Source organism: Erythrolamprus reginae, chromosome Z (genome assembly GCF_031021105.1).
Source record: "Erythrolamprus reginae isolate rEryReg1 chromosome Z, rEryReg1.hap1, whole genome shotgun sequence".
Lineage (NCBI taxonomy): Eukaryota > Metazoa > Chordata > Lepidosauria > Squamata > Dipsadidae > Erythrolamprus > Erythrolamprus reginae.
In genome coordinates, this window is record NC_091963.1 from 128,299,816 (window position 1) to 128,326,877 (window position 27,062).

The 27,062-nt window shown below is 41.4% G+C and overlaps 1 protein-coding gene across 1 annotated transcript in view; it reads right to left on the reverse strand.

Moving 5' to 3' along the window:
• LOC139175877 (sarcoplasmic/endoplasmic reticulum calcium ATPase 1) overlaps positions 1-24,478 on the reverse strand; it is a 36,296-nt gene extending 11,818 nt beyond the window's left edge. Inside the window, exons 1-13 of the mRNA XM_070767240.1 lie at positions 24,361-24,478; positions 23,063-23,080; positions 22,186-22,268; positions 18,705-18,809; positions 17,621-17,759; positions 9,580-9,660; positions 9,013-9,098; positions 6,046-6,343; positions 4,716-4,882; positions 4,476-4,564; positions 3,312-3,414; positions 2,116-2,247; positions 589-714 (exon numbers count right to left, since the gene is read on the reverse strand). Of these exons, the coding sequence (XP_070623341.1) occupies positions 589-714; positions 2,116-2,247; positions 3,312-3,414; positions 4,476-4,564; positions 4,716-4,882; positions 6,046-6,343; positions 9,013-9,098; positions 9,580-9,660; positions 17,621-17,759; positions 18,705-18,809; positions 22,186-22,268; positions 23,063-23,080; positions 24,361-24,478 (1,545 nt within the window). The remainder of the gene's footprint in view (positions 1-588; positions 715-2,115; positions 2,248-3,311; positions 3,415-4,475; positions 4,565-4,715; positions 4,883-6,045; positions 6,344-9,012; positions 9,099-9,579; positions 9,661-17,620; positions 17,760-18,704; positions 18,810-22,185; positions 22,269-23,062; positions 23,081-24,360) is intronic.
• Positions 24,479-27,062: the final 2,584 nt, after the last annotated feature.

Consider the following 27,062-nt stretch of genomic DNA (forward strand, 5'->3'; position numbering starts at 1 on the left):
AAAAATTTGGTTGTGTCTTATACTCTGAATGTAGCTTTTTTCTAAGCTTTTTTTTTTCAGCCCGAATTAGCTGCTAACAATTTTCCCAGCTCTTACCTTGCAGCAGTGCAGGGCTACCAAAATTTTTACTACCACACTGTGGGTGTGGCTTATGCAGGATGCTCTGCATTTTCTTTCAACGTCTTTCAGTGCAAATTGGGTGCTCTGGGGTAGAGCTCCATTTTCGCTACCCCAATCCCTCCCCTCTCCCCTGTCCAAGCAGTAGCCTTGGAAAGATGCCTTGCAGGACCTTTCATTGTTTCTCTCTGCAAAGTCCTAAGTCTTTGCAGACTTTTTTAACATTGCTCTAACTTGCTTCGATAATAATAATGATAATGATAATGATAATGATAATTATATTGATAATGATAATGATAATGATAATGATAATAACAACTTTGAAACGCCATTAAACTGATTGTTGTTAAGTCAAAGGTTACCTTTGGAAAAGTCAACTAGAAAAAAATTAATTGGAATAGAGACAGAGAGTGAATTCCTATTTCCCCTTGTGGGTCACTGACACAGGCCACAGAGAAGAGTACTACCAACCTTGATAAACATTTTGTTACCAACAGCAGCCCTGGAAGCTTTGGCTGGAGAACAATAAACAGACATAGACTTCCTGTCGCGAGAGAACTCCAGGGTGAATTCCTTCTTCATGAGTTGCTTGATTACCTGAGCAAATGCAAAGCAGAGAGAGAAAACGAGAGTTAAACCTTACTTGGCTTCACAAAGAATGAGATGAATCCAAACAATTGAATGAGATGAATCCAAACAATTGATCCTCCAAATATACTTTCCGATATTAGCCAAAGGCGGAGGCAGAGGTGGGTTCAGGCTGGTTTGCCTGAACCAGTAGTGTCCTGCTGGTGATGACACACTGACATCACAGATCAGTGTCGCCATCTTTTTTAAAAAAAATGTTTGAATTTTGTTTAAATTTTGTTTAGATATTTTTTTGTTCTGAGCATGCACAAAAGCTGAGTTTCCAACACCGTGCATGCGGTCACCATCTTGTTTACAGCTTTTTTTTCAAAATTATTTTGTTTTTTTGCTTCTGTGCAAGTGTTTGGGTGCTTGACACATGTATAACCATGAGGCACAGCTATGTGGCATGGGAGGAAGCAAAGCGGCAGCAAGGTAATTTAGAACCAACCCTGCTCAGAGGGCAGGGCCATCTCTGGAAAGTATGTAATGTGAGAATAATCATCTTTTTTGAGCTTCAGAAGAGACTCAAATTCACCTGGAGAAGGCCATCAGAAGATAGCTCTTAAGACTGCAAGAAAACAAATAAATGTTTCAGTACCACAACAAGCAAAACAGACTATTTAATTGATTATCAGCTTCCAGATGATGCTACGTACATTTATAGCGGCTAAAATAACAAAAGGCCAGTGGTATTAATTAAGCCACCAATAATTTGGAATAATTTGGAATTGTAAAGCACCCAAAATTATTGGTTGAGGTGGATGGCTGTAGAGAATTAATTAATTAATTAATTCATCCACTACAAGGCAGAATTGGCAAATTGCAAAAAAGTGGGGGAGAAATGATACTTGGATGAGTTATATCTCCAGAGAATAAACTCCCTTTTTTGCCCCACAACAAGCTCCTAACACAAACACATTTCTACTGTTGCGTGCTTCACTGAATAGTGCCTCTGCATTCCAAACCTGTTCCACAGTAGACTGTGGGAGGATCTTGAGAACCTCAATATAGACAATGAACATTGTGGCATGAAAACACATTGCATGAAATTTACAGTAGAGGTGGACATGACACCACTCAGGGACCAAGCACTGAGGACTTTATATGGTGGAATCTGGCATTACGTTACAGGAGGAAGGAGTGAACACAATTGAATCATTGGTATGAAAAAAGAAATTGGAGAAGTAATCCTCCCTAAATCTTTACTGTATTTATCTGAGAGTAATACAGAGTGTGTTTTAATCTGGCAAGGTTCTCTCTATGCACAAACAACAAAGAAACTACTTTGAGAAGTTAATCATGGCAGTCTTGGTTCCCTGTGGCTGGCACTCTTATGGAAGTCAGTTCCTGGAAGAAACATATACTTACTGAGTTGCAGGCATTGGCACGGTCCACTTTGCTGAGATTTCGTACATCTGTGTTGAAGACATTCATCTTTTCAACCAAGCAGGTAAGGGCAGTTTCAGTGGCCTCACCAACCTTCTCATATACACCTTTTGACTGGGAAAGGGAAGAATCAGAGATATAATTTAGGTGTACCAAACTGTGATCATGAAAGGTTGAAGAAAACAGGGTTGGGGAGAGACAGTATTCAGACTCACAATAATCTATTACTGTCACTATATAATAAAAGAAATTAGTATTCAAAATTTCGGTTTTCTAGCCTGGTCTACCTCAAAGGACTGATTCTTATCATTCTTAAGGCTGTTCTGAAGGCTTATAACTAGTCTGTGATATTGTTGCTGTTGTTTGTGTCTTCAAATTAGTCTTTACTCGAGGCAACTACTGTATATGGATTATTGGATTATTGTTATATACTGTTTTATTACTGTTGTTAGCCGCCCCGAGTCTGCGGAGAGGGGCGACATACAAATCCAATAAATAAATAAATAAAATAAATAAGTCCAGGCAGTTATTTGGGAACTTTTTCAGAAGTGATTTCCAGTTGACTTTTTCCTAAGTCAAAGCCTGGCTCCAAGTAACCTTTGTGGCTTTGTATCTAAGGTAGGACTATAATTCCTGGTTTCTACACAACTACCTTTAAGCAATTCACCAAACTAGGTCTCTGTGTTAATTGCCTAAAATAATGACCACTGGTACATTTGGCATGATTTTATCAGCCCTTTGAAAAAAGAAAGCCGTAGTAATGAATTTTGTAAGTCCGTTGCCTTTGACATCTGACACATCTCCAGAAATGCAAAAAAGAAGAAGGAAGTTTGGACTTCCTTTTATTCCAGGCATCTCTACATTTAAGGTTTAACTGTCATTTTCTTAGCTCCAATGAACCTGCCAACTCTAATTTGGAGAAGGAAATTGGAGAATTTTGTCTAGTACCTACTACATACAATTCCTCTGGATGCCAGGTCAAAATTTGTACATTGCCTTTTAGGAGTTTTTAGACTCTAAATAATTTTTTGTTTTAATTTCACCTTTTTTATTTCTGGTTTTATTAGTTTAATGAAGAATTACTCGGTTTTATTTTGCAGGTTTTGGTGAAAGGGACCAAATATATTACTTAATAACATTTGGTGAGAAGTGGCTGATGAAGCCAGAAAAGAACTCACCTCATTGAAATCCAGCGAAGAATCATTGCAAAGAGCACAAATCGTAGCCAATTCAACGAGACCATCGTATTGTCCAGTTTTCACTTGTTTGTCATTCTTAAATCTGCAAATGCAAAAAAAAACCAAATTTAAATGTATTTGTTTTATTTATATAGCCCATTATATGGCCACCCATCTCACACAAAAAAAATGATTTTGGCAGCATACAACAAAGAGACATACCGTAACTGCTGGTGGAAAATCCATTTTAGTTAGGCAGTGCAATAGTACTACAGAAACCATGTTTCAAGTATTACAAAGCCCATCCTGTGTGGCTCTCACCACCCACATCACTGTATTTTGCACCAACTGAAGCTTCTGGATACTCTTCAAGGGAAGCCCCATGTAGAGTGCATTATAATACTCCAAATGGAAGGTGACTATGGCATGAGTGACAGTGAGCAGAGCCCTCCTCCCAAATCCAGGAACAGGCTCAACTGGCACATAATAGAAACCCTAGCCATGAATGCCACCTACTTTTTAATCAGGACACCAGATTATGCACAGGGTCTATCTGGGATAGTGCACCCTATCTAGATAGCATAGTTCTGGAACTGACAGGACCCTAAAGTCAAAACCACTCAGTCTTGCCAGAATTCAGCTGAACCTGAGGCTTCCCACTCCTATAGCTTCCGGGCAACGAGATAGGATGCCCACGGCATTGCTTAATTCAGCAGTGGCCAAAATATGTAATTGGAATGAGCATAGATTGTTTCTGTGAATGATGGGAGAAGCAAAACAACTAAGGAATGAGAGCACCTGGAATTTCTGAAAGAGTAAATACCATATAAAGGCAGAATATGATTTATTTAGTTTTGATCTAGTATTTTGTGTGAAACTAACCATTATAATTTCAAACCACAATAACCTATAAATTATGTGTTGGTAAGTCCAATCATTTCAACCTAAGAATATCATTCTTGAAACAAAACATTATTTAGCATAATGTAGAAACCAAAGTACAGTATTGGCTTTGGCTATCAGGTTTAAAATTTGAGTCGATTGAGAAAGGCGGCATAGAAGTCGAATGAATGAATGAATGAATGAATGAATGAATGAATGAATGAATGAATAAATAAATAAATAAATAAATAGGCTTTGTTTAGAATTCATATTTATACTTACACTTCTCCTTCGGGGGCATAGGTGGACCCAGTGATACTGAATTCATTCAAGGCACAATAATCTCCCTCTATTTTGTCCACAACAAACATCTAGAGAAAGAGACGAAGGAAGGAAGGAGGGAAGGGAAGGGAAGGGGGAAGGAAGGAGGGAGGGGATGAAGCAGATTTCAATAAGAATGAAAATGAGATGGCCAAAAGAGATTCTAGATGAGAAAAATGCTGGCATCCGTCCTCAGCTCACCTTGCAAACCGACATTTGGTTGGTAGTCAAGGTGCCAGTTTTGTCGGAACAGATGACGGAGGTGCAGCCCAAGGTCTCCACTGAGGGCAGGCTTCTGACAATGGCGTTTTTCTTGGCCATACGGCGTGTCCCCAGAGCTAGACAGGTCGTGATGACAGCGGGAAGGCCTGAGGAGGAAGAAAAAGAAGGAGCAAAAAGATAAGCTTGGGGAAATTCATGTCATGTTCAAGCAAATTCACTCAGATGACTCTTTTTGGCCCTTACTACCAAGGGTGGGTTCTAACTAATCTCCCTGTTGGTTCGCTTCCTCCTGTGCCATATGCCCATGCTTCATGGATGCACACACACAAAGTGCACATGCAAATGTGCAGTGGCAAAAAATCCCAAAAATAAATTTAAAAAAAGATGGTGGTCCCCACAGACTGGCACTGACAGAACCAGTTCCGTGATGTCATTGTGACATCAACAGTGGTTCATTACTGGTTTGGGCGAACCGGTCCAATCCCAAAGTAGCCCATCTTGTTTACTATCCACAATTATACTTCTTTTTCAGAGAAACTTACATTATTAGATTCCAGTTTGTGACAAAGAATGCTAAGGCTTTAATGGGAAATATAACTGTGTGTCATCGTAGCCCAATAGTATATGAAATACTTCAGATCTGAACAGTCCTTAAAATTTCAGAGTGAGAACATTGTTGTAAAAGGAGTGGGGAAAGGGTATTACATGTAATTCTGTTCTCTGTGTTGAAAGGCCAAGAGGTACAACATTACTGTAGTCAGATCATCAGAAAACCTAGCTTTGACTGGGATTTTAAGAAACACCCTCCTCTCCATCAGTCTCCCAAAATGGCTGCCAGGGTAGTTAGAACAAACCGAAGTACCAGAAAGCAAATCTGCAAAATAATTGTAACTCCTTTCACCTCTAGGATGCTCTTTGCTACCTTGCTTCATTTGGTCCCTGACTTGTGACCACTAGCAAGCCCAAAATTTTTGTTGCTAAGGTAAAATTTGTAAAACAGTGTTTATAGCTTAGCATTAGAGTACAGGAGGATTTTTTTTCAACAAGCCAACATGCAACAATGACAGTTTGCACAAAGTGTCACAGATAACTTAAGACTTTGCAAGAGTATGGGTTAATATCTAAAGGGCTGGACTCTAACTCCTTCATATGCTTTCCAGAGTTCAGTGCACTCTATGTCCAGTGCAGAAGAAAATGAAAGCACAAAAATATGATGGCAGCAAAGGCTATTTTAAAAAAGAAAGAAATTTGCTGCCATTCATTAAGCCCGTACAGGTAATTGTGGAAACCTGGAATGGCCTCAACTGACCTTCTGGGATGGCAGCCACAGCGAGGGCAACAGCAATCTTGAAGTAGTAGATGGCGCCGCGGATCCAGGAGCCACCATGTATGGGGTCGTTGAAATGCCCAATGTTGATGAGCCAGACAGCCACACAGATGAGGGAGATGACTTTGGACAGCTGCTCACCAAACTCATCCAGTTTCTGCTGTAATGGCGTCTTTTCTTGCTCTGTGGCCGCCATTTCATCGCGGATCTTACCAATTTCAGTGCTCACACCAGTGGCGATGACGATACCAACAGCTTTGCCGGCACCAATATTGGTACCCTGGAGTGAATTTGAAGATGAAACAGAATAAACAAGACAGATTAAATTCCACAAAGGAAAGTGGCATTCAATATAAAGAAGGTGGACAAAACTAAGTTATTTTAGATAAAGAAGGCTATAAATATGGCTATGTACAATCTTGCACATAGCAAGATTGTACATAGAGAAAAATCCAAGGTCTCCAGACCTTATGGCATTAAAGAACATGTATGTGCTACATCTATAGCAGTGTTTCTCAACCGGTGTGCCGCGGCACACTGGTGTGCCGCGAGACATGGTCAGGTGTGCCGCGAAGAAAGCAGCTCAGCTTCTGGTCTCGAAACTTTTTGCGAAGAGCAAAAAGTTGTGAGAACGGAAGCTGAGCTTCCTTCTTAGCGCCTTCCAAGTTTTCCGGCAACTGCAGTGCCCCGCCCGGCTGGAGCTTCCCTGGCGGCTGCAGCAGGTGAGCTTTGGGGCCTGGTGGGAGGGTAGTGGCAGCGGAAGGGCGGCACGCAGTGGAAGGGTGATGGCGGCGGCAGCCGCAGCCGCAGCAGGTAGTAGCCGTGGGGCAGCGGCAGAGTGGTCAGCTGTGAGGCGGCGGCGGCTGGACATGCTAGAATTGCGTGGCTGGCACTTGCCTGCCGCTGCCGGTGCCTCCGTTCCGGAGCTCCGCCTCACAGCTGACGACCTTGCTGCCGCCCCACGGCTACTACCCACTGCGGCTGCTGAGAGAAAGAGAGAGGGAGAGAGGGGGGAGAGAAAGAGATAGTAAGAGAGGGAGAGGGAGAAAGAGAGAGGGAAAGAGGGGGGAGAGAAAGAGATAGCAAGAGAGGGAGAGAGAGAGGGAGAGGGGGGAGAAAGAGAGAGAAAGAGATAGCAAGAGAGGGAGAGAGAGGGAGAGAGGGGAGAGAGGGAGAGAGAAAGAGATAGCAGGAGAGGGAGAGAGAGAAAGAGATAGCAGGAGAGGGAGAGAGAGAAAGAGATAGCAGGAGAGGGAGAGAGAGAAAGAGAGGGAGAGAGGGGGAGAGAAAGAGAGAGAAAGAGATAGCAGGAGAGGGAGAGAGAGAAAGAGAGGGAGAGAGGGGGGAGAGAAAGAGAGAGAAAGAGATAGCAAGAGAGGGAAAGAGAGAAAGAGAGGGAGAGAGGGGGGAGAGAAAGAGAGAGAAAGAGATAGCAGGAGAGGGAGAGAGAGAAAGAGAGAGGGAGAAAGAGGGGGAAGGAGGGTGAGGGAAAGACATAGAGGGAGGGAAGGAGGGAGAGAGAAGGAGGGCAAAAAAGAGAGGAAGAAAGGGAGAAACAAAGAGATGGAGAGAGGGGGAAAGAAAGAGGAAGGAAGGGAGAGAGAGAAAGAGGGAGAGAGAGAGAAATAGAGCGAAAGGGAGGAAGAGAGAGATTTTTTTTGTCCAAACTTTTTTTTAGCCCCTCCCCTCCCCCTGCTCAATGTTCCCCAGGATTTTCTAAATGTGAATAATGTGTCGCGGCTCAAAAAAGGTTGGGAAACACTGATCTATAGCATGTTGATTCTCTATATGCAAATAATAATAATAATACGGTGATGATGATGATGATGATGATGATGATGATGATGATGATGATGGCTGGAACTATTGTTAAGGGCAAGGGTCCCCAACCCCTGGTCTGTGGATCTGCACCAGGCCAGGTATGCCAGAAACCAGAAGTTGCCAGAAGTTTTGGAAATTATTGAAATTACTTCTGTTAGGCATCACATCAGCCACAAAATTCCCATTCCCTCACCCCTTCCAAGAACCATGTGCACATCTTCTAGGGTGAAGTTTTAGCATACTTCTATATTCTTAATGAAGAAACAATATTGCAAATAACAGCATATTTCTTTAAAATGTGTGAATTTAGCTCTTGAAAAAGATAAAAGGAAAAAAAGATAAAAGGGGGGGGGGGAAGGAAAAACCTCTGCAGGTTCAGGTACAGCAGAGATTATTGAGTCATTGGAGGGCCTGAAGGACAGATCATCTTGGATAAAATCTTTCTATGTGGTTACTCAGAGGTCAGTACTGACTGATGGCATATAGTCAACAATTTAATCCCCTTATACTTGCCATGCCCTTCCTAGTTGTATCTGACTTGCAATCATATTCAAAGTTTTGGCTATACCATATCACACTTTCTGACAGTCATATATTATTAATAGGTAGCATAAAATTATGGAATTTACAAGCGTATCATTTTCTCCCAATCTCCCCAGTTACCTATAGGTGAAATAAAAGTGCAATGATCAGTCAATTTGCACTGTTGCTTGAGGGAGCGGTCGAAAGCAATGATGTCACCTTATTGCCCCAAAAGTGCTTTTTCAAAAGGCAACCGGACTTCTTCATTTCCCCCCTCCCCCCCCTGAAGATGCTTTGCTTCTCGTTCAAGAAATTTATTCCGCTCGGAGATGAATAAGCTTCTTAGATGAGAAGCAAAATGTTTTCAGGGGGGGGGAAAACAGAGTCCAGTTGCCTTTTGAAAAAGCACTTTTGGGGCAACCAGTGATGGCTGAGTATCTCCACAGGCATTAAACTGTTCCTTCATCCCACTGTTTAACCAAATAAAGACAATTGGAATATGGTGTTTAATGTCCAGTTAGTATCCCTACCATGTACTATTTGTATCAGGGACAAAAAGAATGCATCAGGAGAATTTACATCTTCAGCCCTATCAATAATACTCACAGAAAACAGCATGTTCTTCTTGTCCTGATTTACAGCCCGGGGATCTGGGACAGGTTCGGTATGTTTGATCACAGAGACAGATTCACCTGGGTGGAGATATAAAGGGTCAGACCACTTGCTTCGTACAGAACAGGATCGGGATGGTCTGAATGCAAGCATTTAGATATTGTATAGATCTGTGTTTCTCAGTCTTGGGCGCTTTAAGTTGTATGGACTTCAATTCCAGAATTTGAATTCTGGGATTTGAAGTCTACATATCTTTAATTAGCCTAAGTTGAACAACACCAGCATAGACATACCCCAATCTGCCTATATCAATGATTTCCCAAGGCTTAATTTCCCAACCATAGATTTATTATCTATAGAGTCTATGATCTCTATATGGACCTATCCTTCCCGTTTACAAAGTGGTTTAAAATATAGGTTCTCCTCCAGGTCTTTGCTGAGTGGCTGAGATTTAAAAATATCGTCTCTGTTATTATTCCCTCTTTCTCTCATTCGTTTTACTTTCCTCCCCATTATCTTAAGGGCAGAATTACTGTTACTGTGTTTATATGACTTCCTTACCTGTCAGAATAGACTGGTCCACACGCAGAGTGGTGGATTTGATGGAAATGATGCGGATATCAGCTGGAACTTTATCACCAACTGGGGAACAAAAAAAGAATAACCTCCAGTTTTAGCTATAGAACAGTCACGATTATTTGTTGTAAAAATAATAATAAAGCAACTGCTATTGACTATGAGCTAAGCCAGTGAGGGTGAACCTATGGCATGGGTGCCACAGGTGGCACGTGGAGCCATATCTGTCGGCACACGAGCCATTGCCCTAGCTCAGTTCCAATGTGCATGTGTGCACCAAACAGCTGATTTTGCACGGAGGCTTGCACAGAGGCTCTGGGAGGGCATTTTCGACTTCCAGAGGGCCTCCAGGGAGATGGGGGAGGGCATTTTTGCCTTCCCTAGGCTCCAGGAAATCCTCTGTAGCCTGGGGAGGGTGAAAAATTGGCTTACGGGGCCCACCAGAAGTTTGGAAACGGGCTGTTTTTGGCCTCCAGAGAGCCTTGGGGTGGTGGGTAGAAGAGGAAATTTTAGCCCTTCCCAGGCATTGAATTATGGGTGTGGGCATTTGCGCAGGCACAATAGCGTATGCACATGCACTTTTGGCACTCAAGGGGAAAAAGGTTCGCCATCACTGAGCTAAGCCATGGCTAAGCAAACCACATTTTCTGAATTTATACAATTTTCTGGGCTAGCATAATTTAAGTGGATTAAATAAAAATCTAATGGTGGCATAAACACAACATACTAAACTTGTGTTAATTTTAACCTTAGGTTGCTCCTTCAGATTTAGCCTCTTGTTAAAAACTCAATCCATTTAGTTAATTTATAAATAGGTATACTATGTAAACTCAGAAAACAGGTTAATTCCTTAACCAGGTTTTGTATATACTGTAGTATATATCCAATCATTGGGTCACAAAGCAACCCTATTGAGTTTGCACAACAAATTGATTTCAGCCTATTTGTGTATTGCGGCGCAGGCGGAGTAACAGTCGGACACAAGGTATGGGTATAATGGGGTCACTTTTATTCAACCAAACTCAAATTAACTTATTTAACCAATTAGCACCACGTGACCTGCAGGGGTGCATAAATCAAATGGGGGCGGAGTTAACTTCAAACAAACTCAACAGAGCAACTCTCGGGCGAAAGCTCCTTGCCTGGGTGCAGGGTCATGGTAAAATTACACCTGCCCCCTGCACCATTACCACGCCCCCCATGGCGTGTGGGATGGCTCGCTACTGGTCTCTGTTAATCCCCAGCCAGCGAGCCACAGGAGCGACCCCCTCCCCGAACCCAAGCCGGTCGAGCCCTGTAATCCGAGAAGGAGATCGCCCCTCACCTCACTAGAGGTGCCCCTAAAGGAGATCACACAGTTGCTGCTTACGCCCATTTCCGCCCCCTATTGGCCTCCCCCCCCCGTGACCTTGAGGGGGGGGCACTAGTTGGTGAGTCCACCCCCTAACCGCACTCCCACGCACAGAGTGGAGTAGGCGAAAAAACAATCACAGCTCGGCCAATTTGCTGTGACTGCAAAAAATTCCTACTCGGCCCCCTAAGGGCGACCAATCATATGCACCCTGTAACAGAGGGAGGGTGGGCGGGTGTCCCACGACGATCTGGGCGAGAGGAACTGCGCCACGAGGCAGCCCCTTTTATAGGGCTGCCTCCCTCTCGCCCAGCCAATCGGTGCCCAGCGCACCCAAAACTTCGTCACTGTGGCCCCCTGATGACGTGGGGGCCGCAGGCTCCACCCCCACAATGGCGGCCTCCTTCCCCCGCTGACGCCGCAACAACCGCCAGCCGGTGAGTCGGCTTCGGGTATTATGTGGACCCCTCCACAACCATCACCCTCGCCTGGACTAACAGATGTCCAGTAGATGCTTCAGTCATGCCACTCACTTCATGATGTCATTTTACAAATGCCATAATTTGTGTCAGTCATATTATCATGAAAATGGTCTATAGCAGGGGTGTCAATCTCACAATGATACATCCTCATCCTCATCATGTGACATATCACAATTTTTTCCCCTTAACTAAAATGGGAGTAGGTGTGGCCAGTGCATGATGCATCTGACACACAGGCCGCGAGTTTGACACCCCTGGCCTATAGTTTCCAAAGTGTGACAATTGTAGGGTAACATCATTAAGCATGTGATGTAAGTTGCTCAACCTACAGGTGTTTGCAAGATAACTTCCTTCTCTCAGAACTAGATAAGGAAGTTGTACAAGGTTTCCTTCCACTGTGAACCAAGGTATTGACAGCTCTTCCCGTAGGCAAAACAAAGAGTTTGTCTCAGGTCATAATGTATTCAGTTCCTTTCTGTCAAAGAAGGAGGTTTATTCCAGGCTACATGTCTACTTTAGTAGGCAACTGTCCTCAGATGAAATTCAATTTCCAATCCAGATGGTTTCTAAGGCATGCAAGCTACCTTATCTTCTGCTTCAGACAGCAGAATGTCTTGGGTCAGAAAGGTTAGAGATCCATTGACCCAAGTTCTATATTAAGGAATGAAAAGTGATGGTGTCCACTGGAGGGCAGTAAAAGACAGTGACAAATCACTGGACAGGAGGCCAGCGAACAACTTTGTTAACCCGGATCATCACAATGTGTTTTTTTAGTGTTTCTCAAACTCTTCAGCTTTAAAATATGCAGACTCAGCTCCCCGAATTTCCCAATCAGCAATTCTATGAATTAAAGTCCACATATCTTAAAATTGTTAAGGTTGAGAAACATTAGTCTAAAGACAAAGAACCTTATTTGTACAGAACTGAAGGTAGTTTGAATGACAAAAATTTCTCACTGGGCTCAAATTCTGAAGCAGGAACTTCAGTGGATGAAATGTCCCATATATATTAAATCTCTCTCCTACACCACTACAATTCAAAAATAAATATACTATATTTATATATAGTACAGTACTACTGTATACCACTATATATACCACTACTACTTATGGCAGAAACAACATGCAACCAATTGAAGCAACTGAAATTAGAAGAGTACAAATGTTCATTTGCATTTGTGTAAATCTCTTCCATCTAGCACTTAAATATAGTTTTTGAGGTTAAATTCCTGTGGTGATAAAATTCCTCAATTGAGGAAAAATGAAATTTCTCCTTGCTCAATCAGAAATTATTCTGGGATTCTCCAGTTCCCTTGACCCCATTCCCCTTCAAGATGTTCCCTGGTTTTCTTTTTTTTTTAATGAAGTCATTCACCCACAATTAGTTCAGGTGGGCTTCCTCTGCCTCTCACCTTTACTATTCTCCTCAGAGAATCTCTCCCAGCAAAGCCATTTAACAATTACAAGCCTATGCCATACTAAAGCCATTTATGAACTCGGCTCAATTACCTGTTCATACCTACTGTATTTATTAAACTAATAAATATTGCTCAGAAAGAAATGCAGAGGAAAAACTTCAAAAACAAGAAGTTGATGATAATCAAGAGTATGCTTTGGACATGTCAGGATTGAAGAATGTAAGATGCAGATGGGGTGGAGGTGTTTGGGGGGTATTTTGCCCTGCTTCTAAGGTAGCCAGAGGCAGTATCCCAATGTGGGTTTCTCCTTTGCCTGTCCCCCTTTCATCTAACAAGGCACAGTAACCCTAGATGTCCCCATGCACCCCGGCTCGCTTTTCCACCAGCGCATTAAGTGTCTTTCTCTCTCTCTCTCTCTCTCTCTCTCTCTCTCTCTCTCTCTCTCTCTCTCTCTCTCCCTCCTTGCCTGTCTCATCACATTCCCGAGGCACCACCAGCTGCCTGCCAGTGTCCATACAAGGTGAAGCTGGTTGCTGGGCACTACCCATTGCTCCATTGCCTTCTCTTCTTCAAGGAGATGGAGAGGTCATGGCTTCCCTAGGCAGGGAAGGGAACTCAATACCAGGCCAGTCTAGGAGAAAGGTGGCAACAACTATGTTCCTATATCCCCCCAAGTGATGCTAAAGTTGCTTGGCCAGTAAAATTTAAAAGAAAAGGAAAGAAATAAAGAAAGTAAACTATTCAGAGTTATCAATGAGTTCCAGAGACTCCTCAGAATTACCTCTTTGTTAAATTATTTCCTGCAGACATTCAAGGACTTTGACTTAACACACTCTCTTTGCCTCTATGGTAATACATATATATTATTTACCAATATTGAATTGCCTCCTAATGTATACGTTATGATGCCCAGTTAGCAGAGGCCAAATGCACATGGGTTTGACTATAAATCCAGTAAGTTTAAGAAGAAATTTTAGGGAAATGAATCCACTCCTTATGCAATTTTCGTAAGACACAAGAACATTGTGTCCTTCCTTGGCATTCGGTCACTGAGGCACATGAAAGAAGGTGATAAAATCATGAATGACAGTTGGGCCAGACAAGAGGTATTCAGTGTCCAAATTAAGAACGGGGCATCTATGTATAGAAAGTTACCCCTTTAGAGTAATTAGCATTAGAAATCAAAATAGGGAAATTTTGTCACCTTCAAACCCTGCTTGTGAGATTCCTTGGGATAGCTGGGTGGTAGCTGCTAGAGCTAGGGCATAGACAAGGTGAATCTGACAATGCCACCAAATCTTCTGACAATGAGATTTATTGATCAAAATATATATTAGGATTTTTTTAATAAGCACATTTTTAAGGATGTGGGAATCAACATTTTAAAAAGCATGACCAAGGAACTGGGCTTTCAGGATTAGAAAAAGATTGAGATGTGGAAAGATTGAGAGCTTCTAGTCCTGCATTCTCTGTTAGAAGGAAACATTTATCTCAAAGTTTTTGGAAACTGACTTCAATGACAAAATGTTTTGCACATCCACATGGATACATGCATTATTTTATTGATATTTGAGCTGGAGATTTAATTTCCTGTTGGATTCTTAATTCTGCAGCCAAATTGATGTGAGATAGGATGGAGAGACAGAGGTCCTATTTTAAAGGGAATGATCCAAATAAAAGGGCTATACAGTAGTCCCTCTCCTATCGCTGGTGTTACGTTCCAGACCTGGCCGCGAGAGGTGAAATCCGCGATGGGGAATTTATCGACTGATAGTACTTATTTAAGTATTTATATTGTAATTGTTTGGTAAGTTTTCATTGTTTTAAGTGCTTATAAACCCTTCCCACACAGTATTTATTTTAGATACAGTATTTAAATACAGTATTTACAATTTTAGATTTTTTTTTTTTTCAACCTGCCGATCGAGTTCGGCGGGCTGTTTAAATCTGCCAATCGACTTCCTCAGAAACCCGCGATGAAGTGAAGCCGCAGTAGGTGAAGCGCGGTATAGCGAGGGACTACTGTAGTTTCTAAAATGAGAGGAGAAGGGCTTGTTGTGGCCTATCAATTGTTAGCAACCAGCCTATTGCATTTTCAGTTGAAACGATAAGACGTCTTGCGTTCAACTTAAATTAACAAATCCTTTCAAAATTTACACTTAAATCTATAGACTCAAAAGAGCAATTTTCCATTCACACATTGTCCAATTTGCTACACATAAGTGAATTTTATGTAAATCTGCCGTCTTTTTGGGGGGGGGGGAGTGCAGTGTTTCTCTTTTCTAGGCACCCAGAAGTAGTAACCACTCTCTTTAGTGGTCTCCTCATCTCCTTAGTGTGAATGTGTGACAAAAGGGAAAGCAAGAAAGAGGTTCTCCATCACATGGATGGATGGATGGATGGATGGGTGGATGGGTGGGTGGGTGGGTGGGTGTCCTTTATATTTCGGAAACACTTGTGCAACTGGCCCCAAGAGTAAATGATCTCCGAATTAAATTAATTTAGAAAGAAGGAGGGAATGAACTGGCTGTTGGCCCAGCTATGAGGGCAGCTGTTGTCCAGTAAGTGCAGCTGAAGGGGATTCCTTAGGGCTCTACTTTCACTGCTCCCCCTCCAGCCCTCACTCTCCATGGGGACTGTCTGTTCCCAAAACATCCCTCTCGCCTCTATTCCAGGGTCAAAACAGGGCAAGCCCAAGAAGTAAACAAGCTCCATGATGGAGGGGCCTTGTTCAGATTCTGCTGAAGCAAGCATCTGCACAACTTCCTATGGATTTGAGGCTGAAGAAAAAACACTATATAATCCAAACAAAAATATCTACTCTTCTCCTGACTTGTGGGGAATGGCTGCCCCAGTGTGACCCAATAGGGTACCCCCTGGAGTGGCAGGGAAAATGAGGAGAAGGAGGTCCCACATCTGGATTGAGATTCTCGGCCTTGCACAAAATGGAGCCTGGCAAGAGCAGACTTCTAAGTACAGTATATAGGCAGTCAGGAGAAGAAAACACTGGCTTTAAATGAGGTTTGCAGCAATATATTGTCACAGAGTGGGAGGGGAAACCCAGAATGGGTAGTCATTAATACAATTTCTAACAGGAAGTATTTACAGTAGAAATAGACATTGTCAGAATGTTTCTACTTCACATACTGGAAATTCAAAACAAGGCCAGTTCCTTCCTTTAATTCATTCATGGTTGATTAATTTGACAAATTCTGAAATTTCCCTGAGAGAATTATATCTCAATTTAACCTTTTCTCCTGTAATAGAAGCATTCTTGCCTTCACTGAGGGCATTTCCCTGGGGCTAAGTTAAACTGCTCCTTACCATCCTTAACAGCAAAAGTAAACCAGCACAAAATTGCTGCTCAATACTGCCAAGCCTCCATCTGCCTAAACTGTCTGTTTCAAGTCTCTGTGGTCACTGAAGTTCGTTACAAAAGTTATGGATAACAAAGCTGGATTTGACTTACCTAGAGGCTAACTTTCAACGGCATTAGAATAAGAGTTTGCTATTTCAATGACAGTATAACTAACCATTACTTAAGCCAGTGTTTCCCAACCTTGGCAACTTGAAGATATTTGGACTTCAACTCCCAGAATTCTCAAGCCAGCATTCGCTGGCTGGGGAATTCTAGGAGTTGAAGTCCAAATATCTTCAAGTTGCCAAGGTTGGGAAACACTGACTTAAGCCTATCTTCTTTGTGCATTGGGGACAAAATGGTGGCCATATCATCAGGTAACAGCAAATAAAAGACATAATCAGGATGCTTTGTGTCCTAGTTAGGTATAAATGGAAATGACGTTTATTTCTTTTATCACACGGAGAATAATGTCTTCTTTGCCACATATTGCAACCATAATTCCCCTGCTTATCTAAGAATGGGCTGATCCCTGCTCAATGTTAAATATCTTTGCAACTCAATTTAATAAAATAATGCTTCCTTATCACTATTCAGTCTTTGGTCCAAACCTGTTCAAGTTGAGGCAACCTGTGTAATCAATATAATACAGAAATGCTATGTGAATGTTGACAATAGCTTCAGCTTAACAAACTGAAGCATTTTTGAATCACTGCTCTTTAAAGAGGGGCATAGCTGCAGATGATTGTTACTAGAGAATCATACTATCCTTATCCTTACTCCCAACCCCAAAACCTTTAACCTCTACAATTGACCTCTCCCCCTTTCTAAGAAGTTTGTAAGGGGCGTGCATAAGCGCACCATCGTGCCTACTGTCCCTGTCCTAATGTTCTATTGTCTTCTATCATTACTTTTTATCATTACCTATCTATGTTTATTTGTACATTCTATAATTGTTTGACAAATAAATAAATAAATAAATAAATAAAATCTGGAGAATATATATCCTCTAGAAAAGAAAGCAGTAGAGAATACTGGTCTATCCCTTCGACTTGACCCTACTTGACCCAGGTTTGCGGAGAGGGGCGGCATATAAATCCAATAAATCTAATCTAATCTAATCTATCAAGGAGTAGGTATTGGGGTGAGAGGAGAATACTATCTTCTAAAGCAGTAGCTCCAGAAATATCTAAGCATTTTGAATGTCACTGCTAGTGGTATCTGTCATCTTCAGTCGCCTCGTTTCTAGTAGCTTAAGTTGGGAGCTTGAGCTTCTTAGGGATTTAAAGATTATGGAAGAGAACTTGTGGTATCTAAACTGACTCTGGTACTCACTCTATGTTTAGTCTCCTTCACCCTGGGGAATCCCCATGACCTTTAATGCTTCTCCCCTCCTGCCCCCTCCCCCGGGCACTTACCTGCTACCTCTGCAATGTCCCCAGGGACTATGTCTCTGGCCTTTATTCTCTGTACCGCCTTCCTGTCAGATCGATAGACTTTGCCCATTTCAGGTTCATACTCCTTTAGGGCCTCAATGGCATTCTCAGCATTTCGTTCCTGCAAGGAGAAGGCCCCCACTCAGAGTTAAAATGCCCTCTTGCTTCCAATTACCGCTAGGGCCTCTTCAGCGGAGGGAAATGGCATTCCTTTTCCCCCGGTGCAAGAAAACCTTAAGCCTTGATATTTTGACACCCTGAAATTTGCTGAAAGCACTTTCATGCTCTCAGAGATTTACTAGGTTAGAGTACAAAATCTCCTCATGGTATCAAATAATATTCATAAGGTACATCTGAAGAATATATATATATATTAAGTCACATTGTAGTGCATCTAGAGCATCACGGACGTACCTTCACCTACTAAAGAGGACTTCGCACCTTACATTAAATCACAATATGCTTTGCTTGGCTTGGCTCTGGTTTGATGTGGCTTGTGACATTATGCTTTAAAGTTGGCAACTTTAAGATGTCCTTGTGAGCTGAAGTCCACCATCTCTTAAAGTTGCCAAGTTTGAAAAAACTACTGCTTTAAAGCATGGTTGGCTTGCTTATTTATTGTGCTTATCAACCACCTTTCATTCATTCATGACTCCAAAGAGGCATGTACAGGACTCGCTTCTAAATTTCCCCACAGAATAACCTCCTGGGATGGGTTGGTTAATAGGGACCTTCTGTAGTTGACTGGAAGACTAGATTCTCCTGATGCCTGTGCAACACCTGAATTAACCCCTAGGGATCTGGCTCTGAAGGGGCAAAGGGGATTTGAGGTTTATTATATTTTTTACCCATTAGTCACTTGCAATGGCAGAAGTGCCTTTCCCTGGACCCGCGGTTTCCTGGGTTTTTCCTATGCAATTCCAGAAAAAGAGGCGTTTTATTTAAAGGCAGCTGACAGATACATGTTGCATTCACACATGCTTCAAATCACCTTTTCCGTTGAAGTCTGGATTACCTCACGCATCCACCAAACCACAATGCAACAAAACATGGTTAGTTTGTTTACCTGCCATACTCCAACAATGGCGTTGGCAATCAGGATCAATAGGATGACAAATGGTTCCACAAATGCGGTGACAGTCTCTTCACCCTCTTCAAACCATGCCAGTACCTGTAAAGGGGAAAAAAAACCCACAGATAGTTGTAGAGGGGAGGAGAGATATGGTGCTTTTTCATTTTCCAGTCAGGAATCCTAAATCCCAGCCCCACCTCTCTTTTCTCCTTCTGAAATCCCATTTACTTTTTAATTCTCCTTGAACATGCCATCTGAAAACAGCTGAAGCCAGTCTGCATTTTGCATTGGCACAAAAATGAAGCGCATCTGTCAATCTCCCTGAAACCTGATAGCACCAGCAAAAAGAGCTCTGTCCTGTTGCTCTGTGTGTGCGTGTATGTGTGTCCGTGTGCGTGCGTGTGCTCATGCACAAACACATGGGTGCTGCACAGTTCTGCAGGCAGGGGCAAGTGTGTAACTGTATGCACAGCTTGACATGTAAAAGGAAGGTATGTGTTGCACACAATTGCAAGGAAGCATCTGTACAAGGTTTCACACTTCCCCCTGCTGGTGAGAGTTGTGTCTGATGGGGTTTCTATTATAGGAACAGCGTGGCACAAATATATACAGTACCTCATGCTGTTTGATATACTTGGTGGGATGCATAATTGTAAGAAGGATATATAGTTGATTAACAGTACAAATGTGCTTTGTAATGCTTGGTTGTTATCTCCAAAGTTTTTTCTTTTTGTTTGCAAGTCCAAATTCAGCACTTAAAATTCAAAACAAGACTGCCTCTTACTGTCTTCACTGCTGCCCTAAAAATTAGAAACGCTATGAATGTTTCCAGACTAGTTTCTATTTAATGAAGCTTCAGGAGTGAAAAAGCCTGACAGACAGTGGAAAAGAGGTAACACTAAAGACACGTTCTTTCATCAACTGCAGAAGAAATAAGTGTAGGTGCATGCCAAAGAGAAAATGTATCTTGTTTAGGGGCAGCCCAGAAGCGTGTTTGCAATTGTCTTCTAATATAGAATAATTCAAGCAAACTACAGAAGCCATGGTGGAGACAGGACTATTTCCAATGTGCTCTTAATTTTATTTATATTGCCTGTACTGTTTTTCAATGATAATAACAATCCCTAAGCAGATTGTCCTTTCCTATGTTCAGAGGGCCGATAATACTTGTGTTGAGGATGGATTTTAAAGCAGGACTTCATCAGGCAGGAACCATAGTGAAAACAAACTTTATTTTATAAACAGAAATAAGTTCATTGTGCCAGCTGCGCTTTATCAAGCAGCTTCTAACGAAAACATGGCTGCAAGCACACAAGAAGGTTAGATTAGAATGTGCTCGCTCACATAAGCAAGCGGATATATATATAGGAAACAGAGAAAGATAAGGATTGTGGGAGTGATGTAAGAGGGGGTGTGATCAGAGAAAATAAAGAAACACAGCAACACTTTAACTAAGGAAAGTCTCTGTTGGCTGGCAATCTCAGCGTGACAACTTGTATCCTACAGAGCTCCATAGGAGAAAGAAAATAAGGAAATGGAAGGAACAATTTTGTTGACTGGCTTCTTTTTGGTCAAGGGAAGGCCAATATTCCTGGGCTGTCTGAAGATGAAATGTTGAACCACAGCTACATGAGAACCAGTCTGTAAATTATGACCTTTTCTGAGACCTCCTGTTGCCGAGCTGGGCCATGTGCTCTTGAAAGATCTAGTATCACAATCTGAGGAGGTTGCATCTCAAGTGTCAAGAAACTGGGCAGAAGCACAACAGGCTCTGGGTGCTGAAATAAGGAAAATCTCAACTTCTTGTGCTTGGGTTTGCTATATTTTAGGAATGGCAGGGAGTTTATGGATTCTATGAACCCGAGAGCATTTATGCCTATTTAGGAATGTACAGGTCAGGTATATTCTTTTTCTAGACTGAGTCAATGTATTCATTATAGTAGAAGTACACTTATAATTTAAACTCTGAGATAGCCAAATTGAGTTTTTCGATCAGAAAAAGCACAATATCTATATGTATTGCTACCTGGAAATCGCTATGGACTCTTGGCACAAAGAAAGAAAAATGAGCTTATGATTGTGGTTTTGATGATTAAAGTGAATCGATTATAGAAAGAAGGTCACATTGTAATCATAGAGTAATATGTAAATTTATAATTTACTTATAACTGCTATAAAGGAGCCACTTCGTTGCATGTTCTTTCTTTCTTTTCTCTTTCTTCCCTTTTTTGTATTTTTAGGGTTTAAAAAAAAATCTTTCTTTTTCCCCACCTTTAAAAATGTTTATGTTAATGGGTAATAGTTTTTGGTTTACATTAGTTTTAATCTCCTTTTTAAAACTTTTTAAAATAAAATTGTGTATTTAAAAAAGGAGGTGGAAACAATGCACATTCAGAAGACAAACTGCCCATATTGTTTTCTGAGATTTTGCTCAGAAAGAAATGGTTTTGTGAAATATTTGAAAATGGCCAAATAAAATATGGTGCTTGCTTTTAAGTATGAAGGTGCCAAAATAGATTGATGTGCAGATAAGTTAGCTCATTTTGCTTTCTGAGTTGTTACACAAAAGGAAGTCAAATTTTAGTTTTCATAAAAAGAGTGTCCTGATTGAATTAAACATCTACAAGCACCCCAAATGTTTAAAAATAATTGATGAGGAAAAACACATTGAAGATGCTCAGATGCAAAATTTTCATTTACATGTATTACCTACTTTGCTAATGAAAATAATTCCATCTCTGTGTCCTGACTCAAATTAAGGCTTCATTAGTCCCTGCCCTTGAGGTGAAAGGGGATTATGAAATATGGCATTGCAGTTATTTCTGAAGACTAAACCTCTGGTCCTGTGACCAACCTAGCTGGATCCTACAAAATTATCCTGATATCCATGTATATTTCCATAATTTGAGAGTTATTTCTTCCCACCCACCCAATTCACCCATTTGTTGACACTGATTACCAATAGAAGGTAATATCTATAGCTCAAAGTTGAACTATAGAGGTTTTAAAGTGCTTTTTAAGCTTGGTGGTTTGCTTGTAGACATTTTATTATCTAATGAGGAAACATCCTCAGTTAGAGTGAGTGTGGGGTTTGTTCCATTTATATGGAATAGCTTGCCCATACCAGTTATAAACAGGGAGCAAACCTCACATTCACTCTCATTGATGATGTTGCCTTGTTGAGTAATTAAATGTCTACAAGCAAACCGCCAAGCTCAAAGAGCATTAAGAACTTCACTCATTATTAAACCATCTAAAATCAGTCCAATAACTGCTACTCTGTTGTTTCCATTCCAATGTAGTGGAGGTTGGTGTGTCCCTAACACAGGGTGCAATCGCCAGAGAGCGTGTTTGCATTAATCACTTGCCCACAGAACAGCTTCTTTCCCATTCTAGCCCCCAAATGGTTGCCTTTCCTCTTGACCCCTATGTGGATTCCCCAAGTTTTCTCAGATACTAGGCCAGTGTCACTTACGAAAGAGATGCAGGCTGCGAGCAGGAGAATTCGCACAAGCAAGTCTTCAAATTGTTCCACCACCAGCTCCCATATAGTTTTGCCTGATGAGCAAGAAATGTATGAAAGGCACAAAAGACACAGAGACTGCAGAGATGGGGTGGGGGAAATCAGCCTCCCCAACCCCCAGTCAAGAAAGCAGTGGGTTGCAAAGAAAAGGATAGTGGGCTACACATATCTATGATAGATTTTTCAACAATTCCAGCCATTATACTTGGGTTCTTTTATGCAAGCTATGTGTTAAGAGAAACTCCATAGCAACTATTAACTTGGAGAAGTGGCAATGTATAGAACCATTTTTCCCTGTCTTTTCCCAATTGATCTGTCTCCCAAAAAGAGATATTTGTTTCATCCATAAATATTGGAGATTTTTTAACCTCCCAGTTAGCAAGCAGCCTCCATTACTTGGCCAACAACATTTCAAAGAACTAAGTTATCTTTTATCCCAGCTATGCCTCTTAGAAGCTTGGAATTAGTTCTAAGGGCCAAGAAAGGGGAAATGGGTGTGGGGTGATACTTGACAGATCAGAACATGGATCTGAATTGAACAACACATAATTTGGTAGAGACCGAATTTAGCATCTGATTGATCAAAGAAAGAGCTCTAGGCCTATAGATCATGATGAAATGCGGTGGAAATTATTGGGACAAACCACATGGCAATTGACAGGTTAAGCTGAGATCTTATTTCTAAATAGAAAATTTGAGGCCTCATCTGTACACCCAGTAGCCACTGAAGGGAGTGTCATTGTGTATAGGAGTCAAATGGGCCATACTAATTCAAGGTCGAGGGATTTTTCCTTCCTAACACTTATGCACAATCTTTTTTAGGACTCACCTTCTTCAGCTGGGAGTTCTGGGGTTCGCATACAACATATTGAGAGAGGAAAAGAAAGGAAAAAGAGAGAAAGAAAAGCCGGTTAGGATTATTGCTAGCATGACTGTTGCTGATTGGCAATAGAGCAGAGGTATAGGTGAAACTATTTTGGGTTTACATGGAAGTTGGTTCTTCCCATGTAGTTTAAGGTTAATTTTCAATGTCATAATTTGACAGTTAGAATGAAAGAGTTAGATAATCATGCTTAAGTTTATTGAGGAATTATGAGTTGAATATGGACACCCCTGCAGAAATGAGTAAACTTTTTAATAACTTCAATTTATAAACCACGGGCCTAAATGATTGCAAAATTGATTTGAGCATAGGAAATTCTTGGAGGTAGGGCTTTCACAAGGAGACAGGAAGGAACAGACTGGGGTCATTTACAGCAGTTACAAACTCATGTGTGTCCCACAAAATAGCACAATCAAACATTTCAAACCCCCTCTGATCAAAACTTTGTTATAATCCCATTGAGGAATCCGGAATTTTTGACCTTACCCCATGTATTTGAAGAACATTATAAAATTAGGAAATCAGACTGTCCTCTCAATCATCCACATCTTTGGCAGCCTGATGTGCTCACTCTCCACAAAACAAGCTTCTCCAGATCCACCCATTCACACAGCATCACAACCAACCAACAATTGCATTTTGTTCCTCAAAGACATCTCAAATCTACTCAGCATCTAACTAGTTCGCTTCACTGGCCGTGTAATATCAGTTCTTCTCTTTTGTTTCAACCTCCCGGCTGCTCCTACAAGTTGCCCATCAGCAATTTTGATATCTCATTCATACCAAAGGGAATTTACTGAGTTATTCTTAGCAAAGCAGCAGCAGCTGCCCTATCTCCAGCATGACTATCTCCCCACCCCACCCCACCACAACTTTGCAAACAGTCCATTTTCCCTCTTGGGCTTTGCTTCTACCTTCGTTCTTATTCCCTGTCCAACTTTAGACTCTGCTAGAACATCTCTTATCACCTCCATCCTACTTTTCAATAATTATGTGACCATCTTTTTTTAATAATAGCTGATTATACTTCCTTCACCTCTACTTATTGCTTCTGTCCTTCCTCACATTTTAGAATCCATGCCCATCATTGTGTATCACTGGATGGATTGCTTTCTTTGCCTCTCCTATCTATGTTGCCCTGCACATCCTTTCATCTCTCTGGCTCTCCATTTCCCCTGTCTTCGTGCATCCTGGCCCCTGGCCAAGTGGGTACCAAAAGGGCTATTATTTTAGAAAGCACTCACCGTTGGGTCCATATTTTTCCATACTCCTCTTCACCTGATCAGGAGAGAGGCCTGTATGCTCACTTACTCCAAAGTAAGCCAGGCATTCTTCTCCTGTTTTGGCATGGGCGTTTTCCATTTTTGCCCTACCGCACCTGTCCCTTTGTTGTGTTTAAAGCTGCTTCCCACTTCTTCCGGCTTGGCCTGCTTCTGCTGTTCCCTTTCCGTATGTTTAATGGAGTGTCACTTGTGCCCCCGTGGAGTTCCTCCTCTTTCTCAGCAGACCATGGTCCTTTGGAGCACTGTATCCAACGATGGAGGGAAAGCCCGGTGATGACCCGTCCTTGCACAGAAGCCTTCGCCAAACTTTGAGGCTGGCACACGTCCTTATGAGGCAGCCTGGGGACCAGATCCTTGGACATTCTCTGTGGGCCCTCATTGGGTGGCCGGTGCTGACATCACTTCATCCACCAACTCGCTTATGGCCTTCTGCGGACAGAAAGTATTTTTGCTGACTTGAAGGGAGAAGCCAGGAGGATGGTTGGCTTAGGATGGGGGGAGGAGGAGAGAGGAGGCTGAGTGTCCACAGGCCCATGTGTCACTCAAATGCTTGCCTGTTCCTTTCAAGAGATCTCACCCTAGCCTCCCCCTCCTGCCTCCTACAGATTTAGGGTTTATTTCTGTCACTTGTCGTTTGTAATGAAGATACACAGAGAAGTGGGCTGCCCTCATTCCCATATATGCAACTAAATCAGTCTTTTTGCCTTGTCTCTCTCATTTGCATTGACTTTAAATATTATTTAATAATCCTCACTTGTGCATTTACATATGTGTCATAGGTGTAGAATTTTAGAATTTCCTCCCTCTTTTTTTCACTGTTAAATTTTTCTTTGTTGGACCTATCATCCTTCTCTCCCACTTGGCAATCTCTGACAGCAACCAAACAGATGACCAAAAGAGATTCACAAGCTGAAGAGGTCCTGTCACTTGTCTTTGATATCTGCTACTAGCTCTAAGCGTGATTTTTGCACTTCTAGCTATCATGGTTTATGGCCACAATTTCATGACCAATTGTTGCTTTTACAAGCTTTTTAATGTACATTCTATTGCAATTTCCTGCAGCAACCAACTCTTTGGTGTTATTTTTTTATTTATTGTACAAAAGTTTAATATACTTATTTTACTTTAAAAACAAACATGGATTGTATTTATTTGGTTGTGTAGAATTATTACTATCATTATTATTATTATTATTATTATTATTATTATTATTATTATTATTATTATTATTATTTAGATTTGTATGCCGTCCTTCTCTGAAGACTTAGGGTGGCTAGATAGATAGATAGATAGATAGATAGATAGATAGATGATAGATAGATAGATAGATAGATAGATAGATAGATAGATGAAGCAAGACATCCAATAAACTCAAATTATGTGTTCCATTACCTCAAATACAGATGTGTGCATGTAAGTATGTAGTACTTCAACACTATACATTTTCTTCATAACCATAAATGTTGTTATTGCTTTTACTAACTGCAGTCACAAGTAAAATCAGATTTAAAGTAGGCCCACTAAAATTAAAATACAAAGACCAATTTATACTAATGTAAATCTCATAAATGTTGATCCAACCTGGTATTTTTTGTATGTTCCACACACAGTGTGCAAGGTTACTAACTAATGAATTAGATACTAATTTATAAATACAATTGCATTCAGAAAGTATTCAGACTTCCTTCACTTTTATCAATTTTGTTTTGCTACACTCATTGAAAATCATTTTGTTTCTCATTAATCTATACTCAGTAGCCCATAATGACGCAGTGAAGAGAATTTTAGAAATGTCTGTAAATTTCTTTTTCAAAAACCACCCTGAAATATCACATAGAGATAACTTTGGTACTTTGATGAAGCACCTTTGGCAGCATTTACAGTCTTGATAGGTTTTGGGTATGACATGACAAGCTTTGCACACCTGGATTGGGAGATTTATAGACATTTCTGCCATTCTTCCTTGCAAATCCTCTCAAGCTCAGTGAGATTGAATAGCGACCAGGGTTGGACAACTGCCTGGATTGGGGGGAACGCAGTGGGGTAGTGAAAATGGAGCTCCACCCCAGAGCGCCCAATTTGCACTGAAAGATGTTGAAAGAAAATGCAGTGCATCCTGCATAAGCGACGCCCACAGTGTGGTAGTAAAAATTTGGGTAGCCCTTCACTGATGGGATAAGTTAGAACCCATCCCTGGTTGTATTGGTGATTGTCTTTATGGAACTCTTCTCCATCTCAACACAGGATCTCTGGAGCTCAGTCAATGTGAGCATCAAGTTCTTAGACACCTCTCTTACTAAGGTCCTTCTTCCCCGATTTCTCAGTTTGACCAGGAGACCAGCTCTTGGAAGACTCTTGGATGTGCCAAATTACTTCCATTTGAGAATTATGGAGGCCACTGTGCTCTCAGTGCAATAGAAATTTTATTCTAGCTTTCCCCAGATCCCTGCCTTGCAATAATCCTGACTCTGAGCTTGACAGGCAGTTCCTTTGACCTCATGGTTTTTGCTCTGCTACAGTATGCATTTTCAGCTGTGAGGCCCTCTATAGAGAAGAATGTGCCTTTCCAGATCATGTCCACTCTATTTATCAGATCAACTGCAATCAAGGTGTAGAAACATGTTAGCAATGATCAAGAGAAATAGAGGGCACCAGACCTAAAT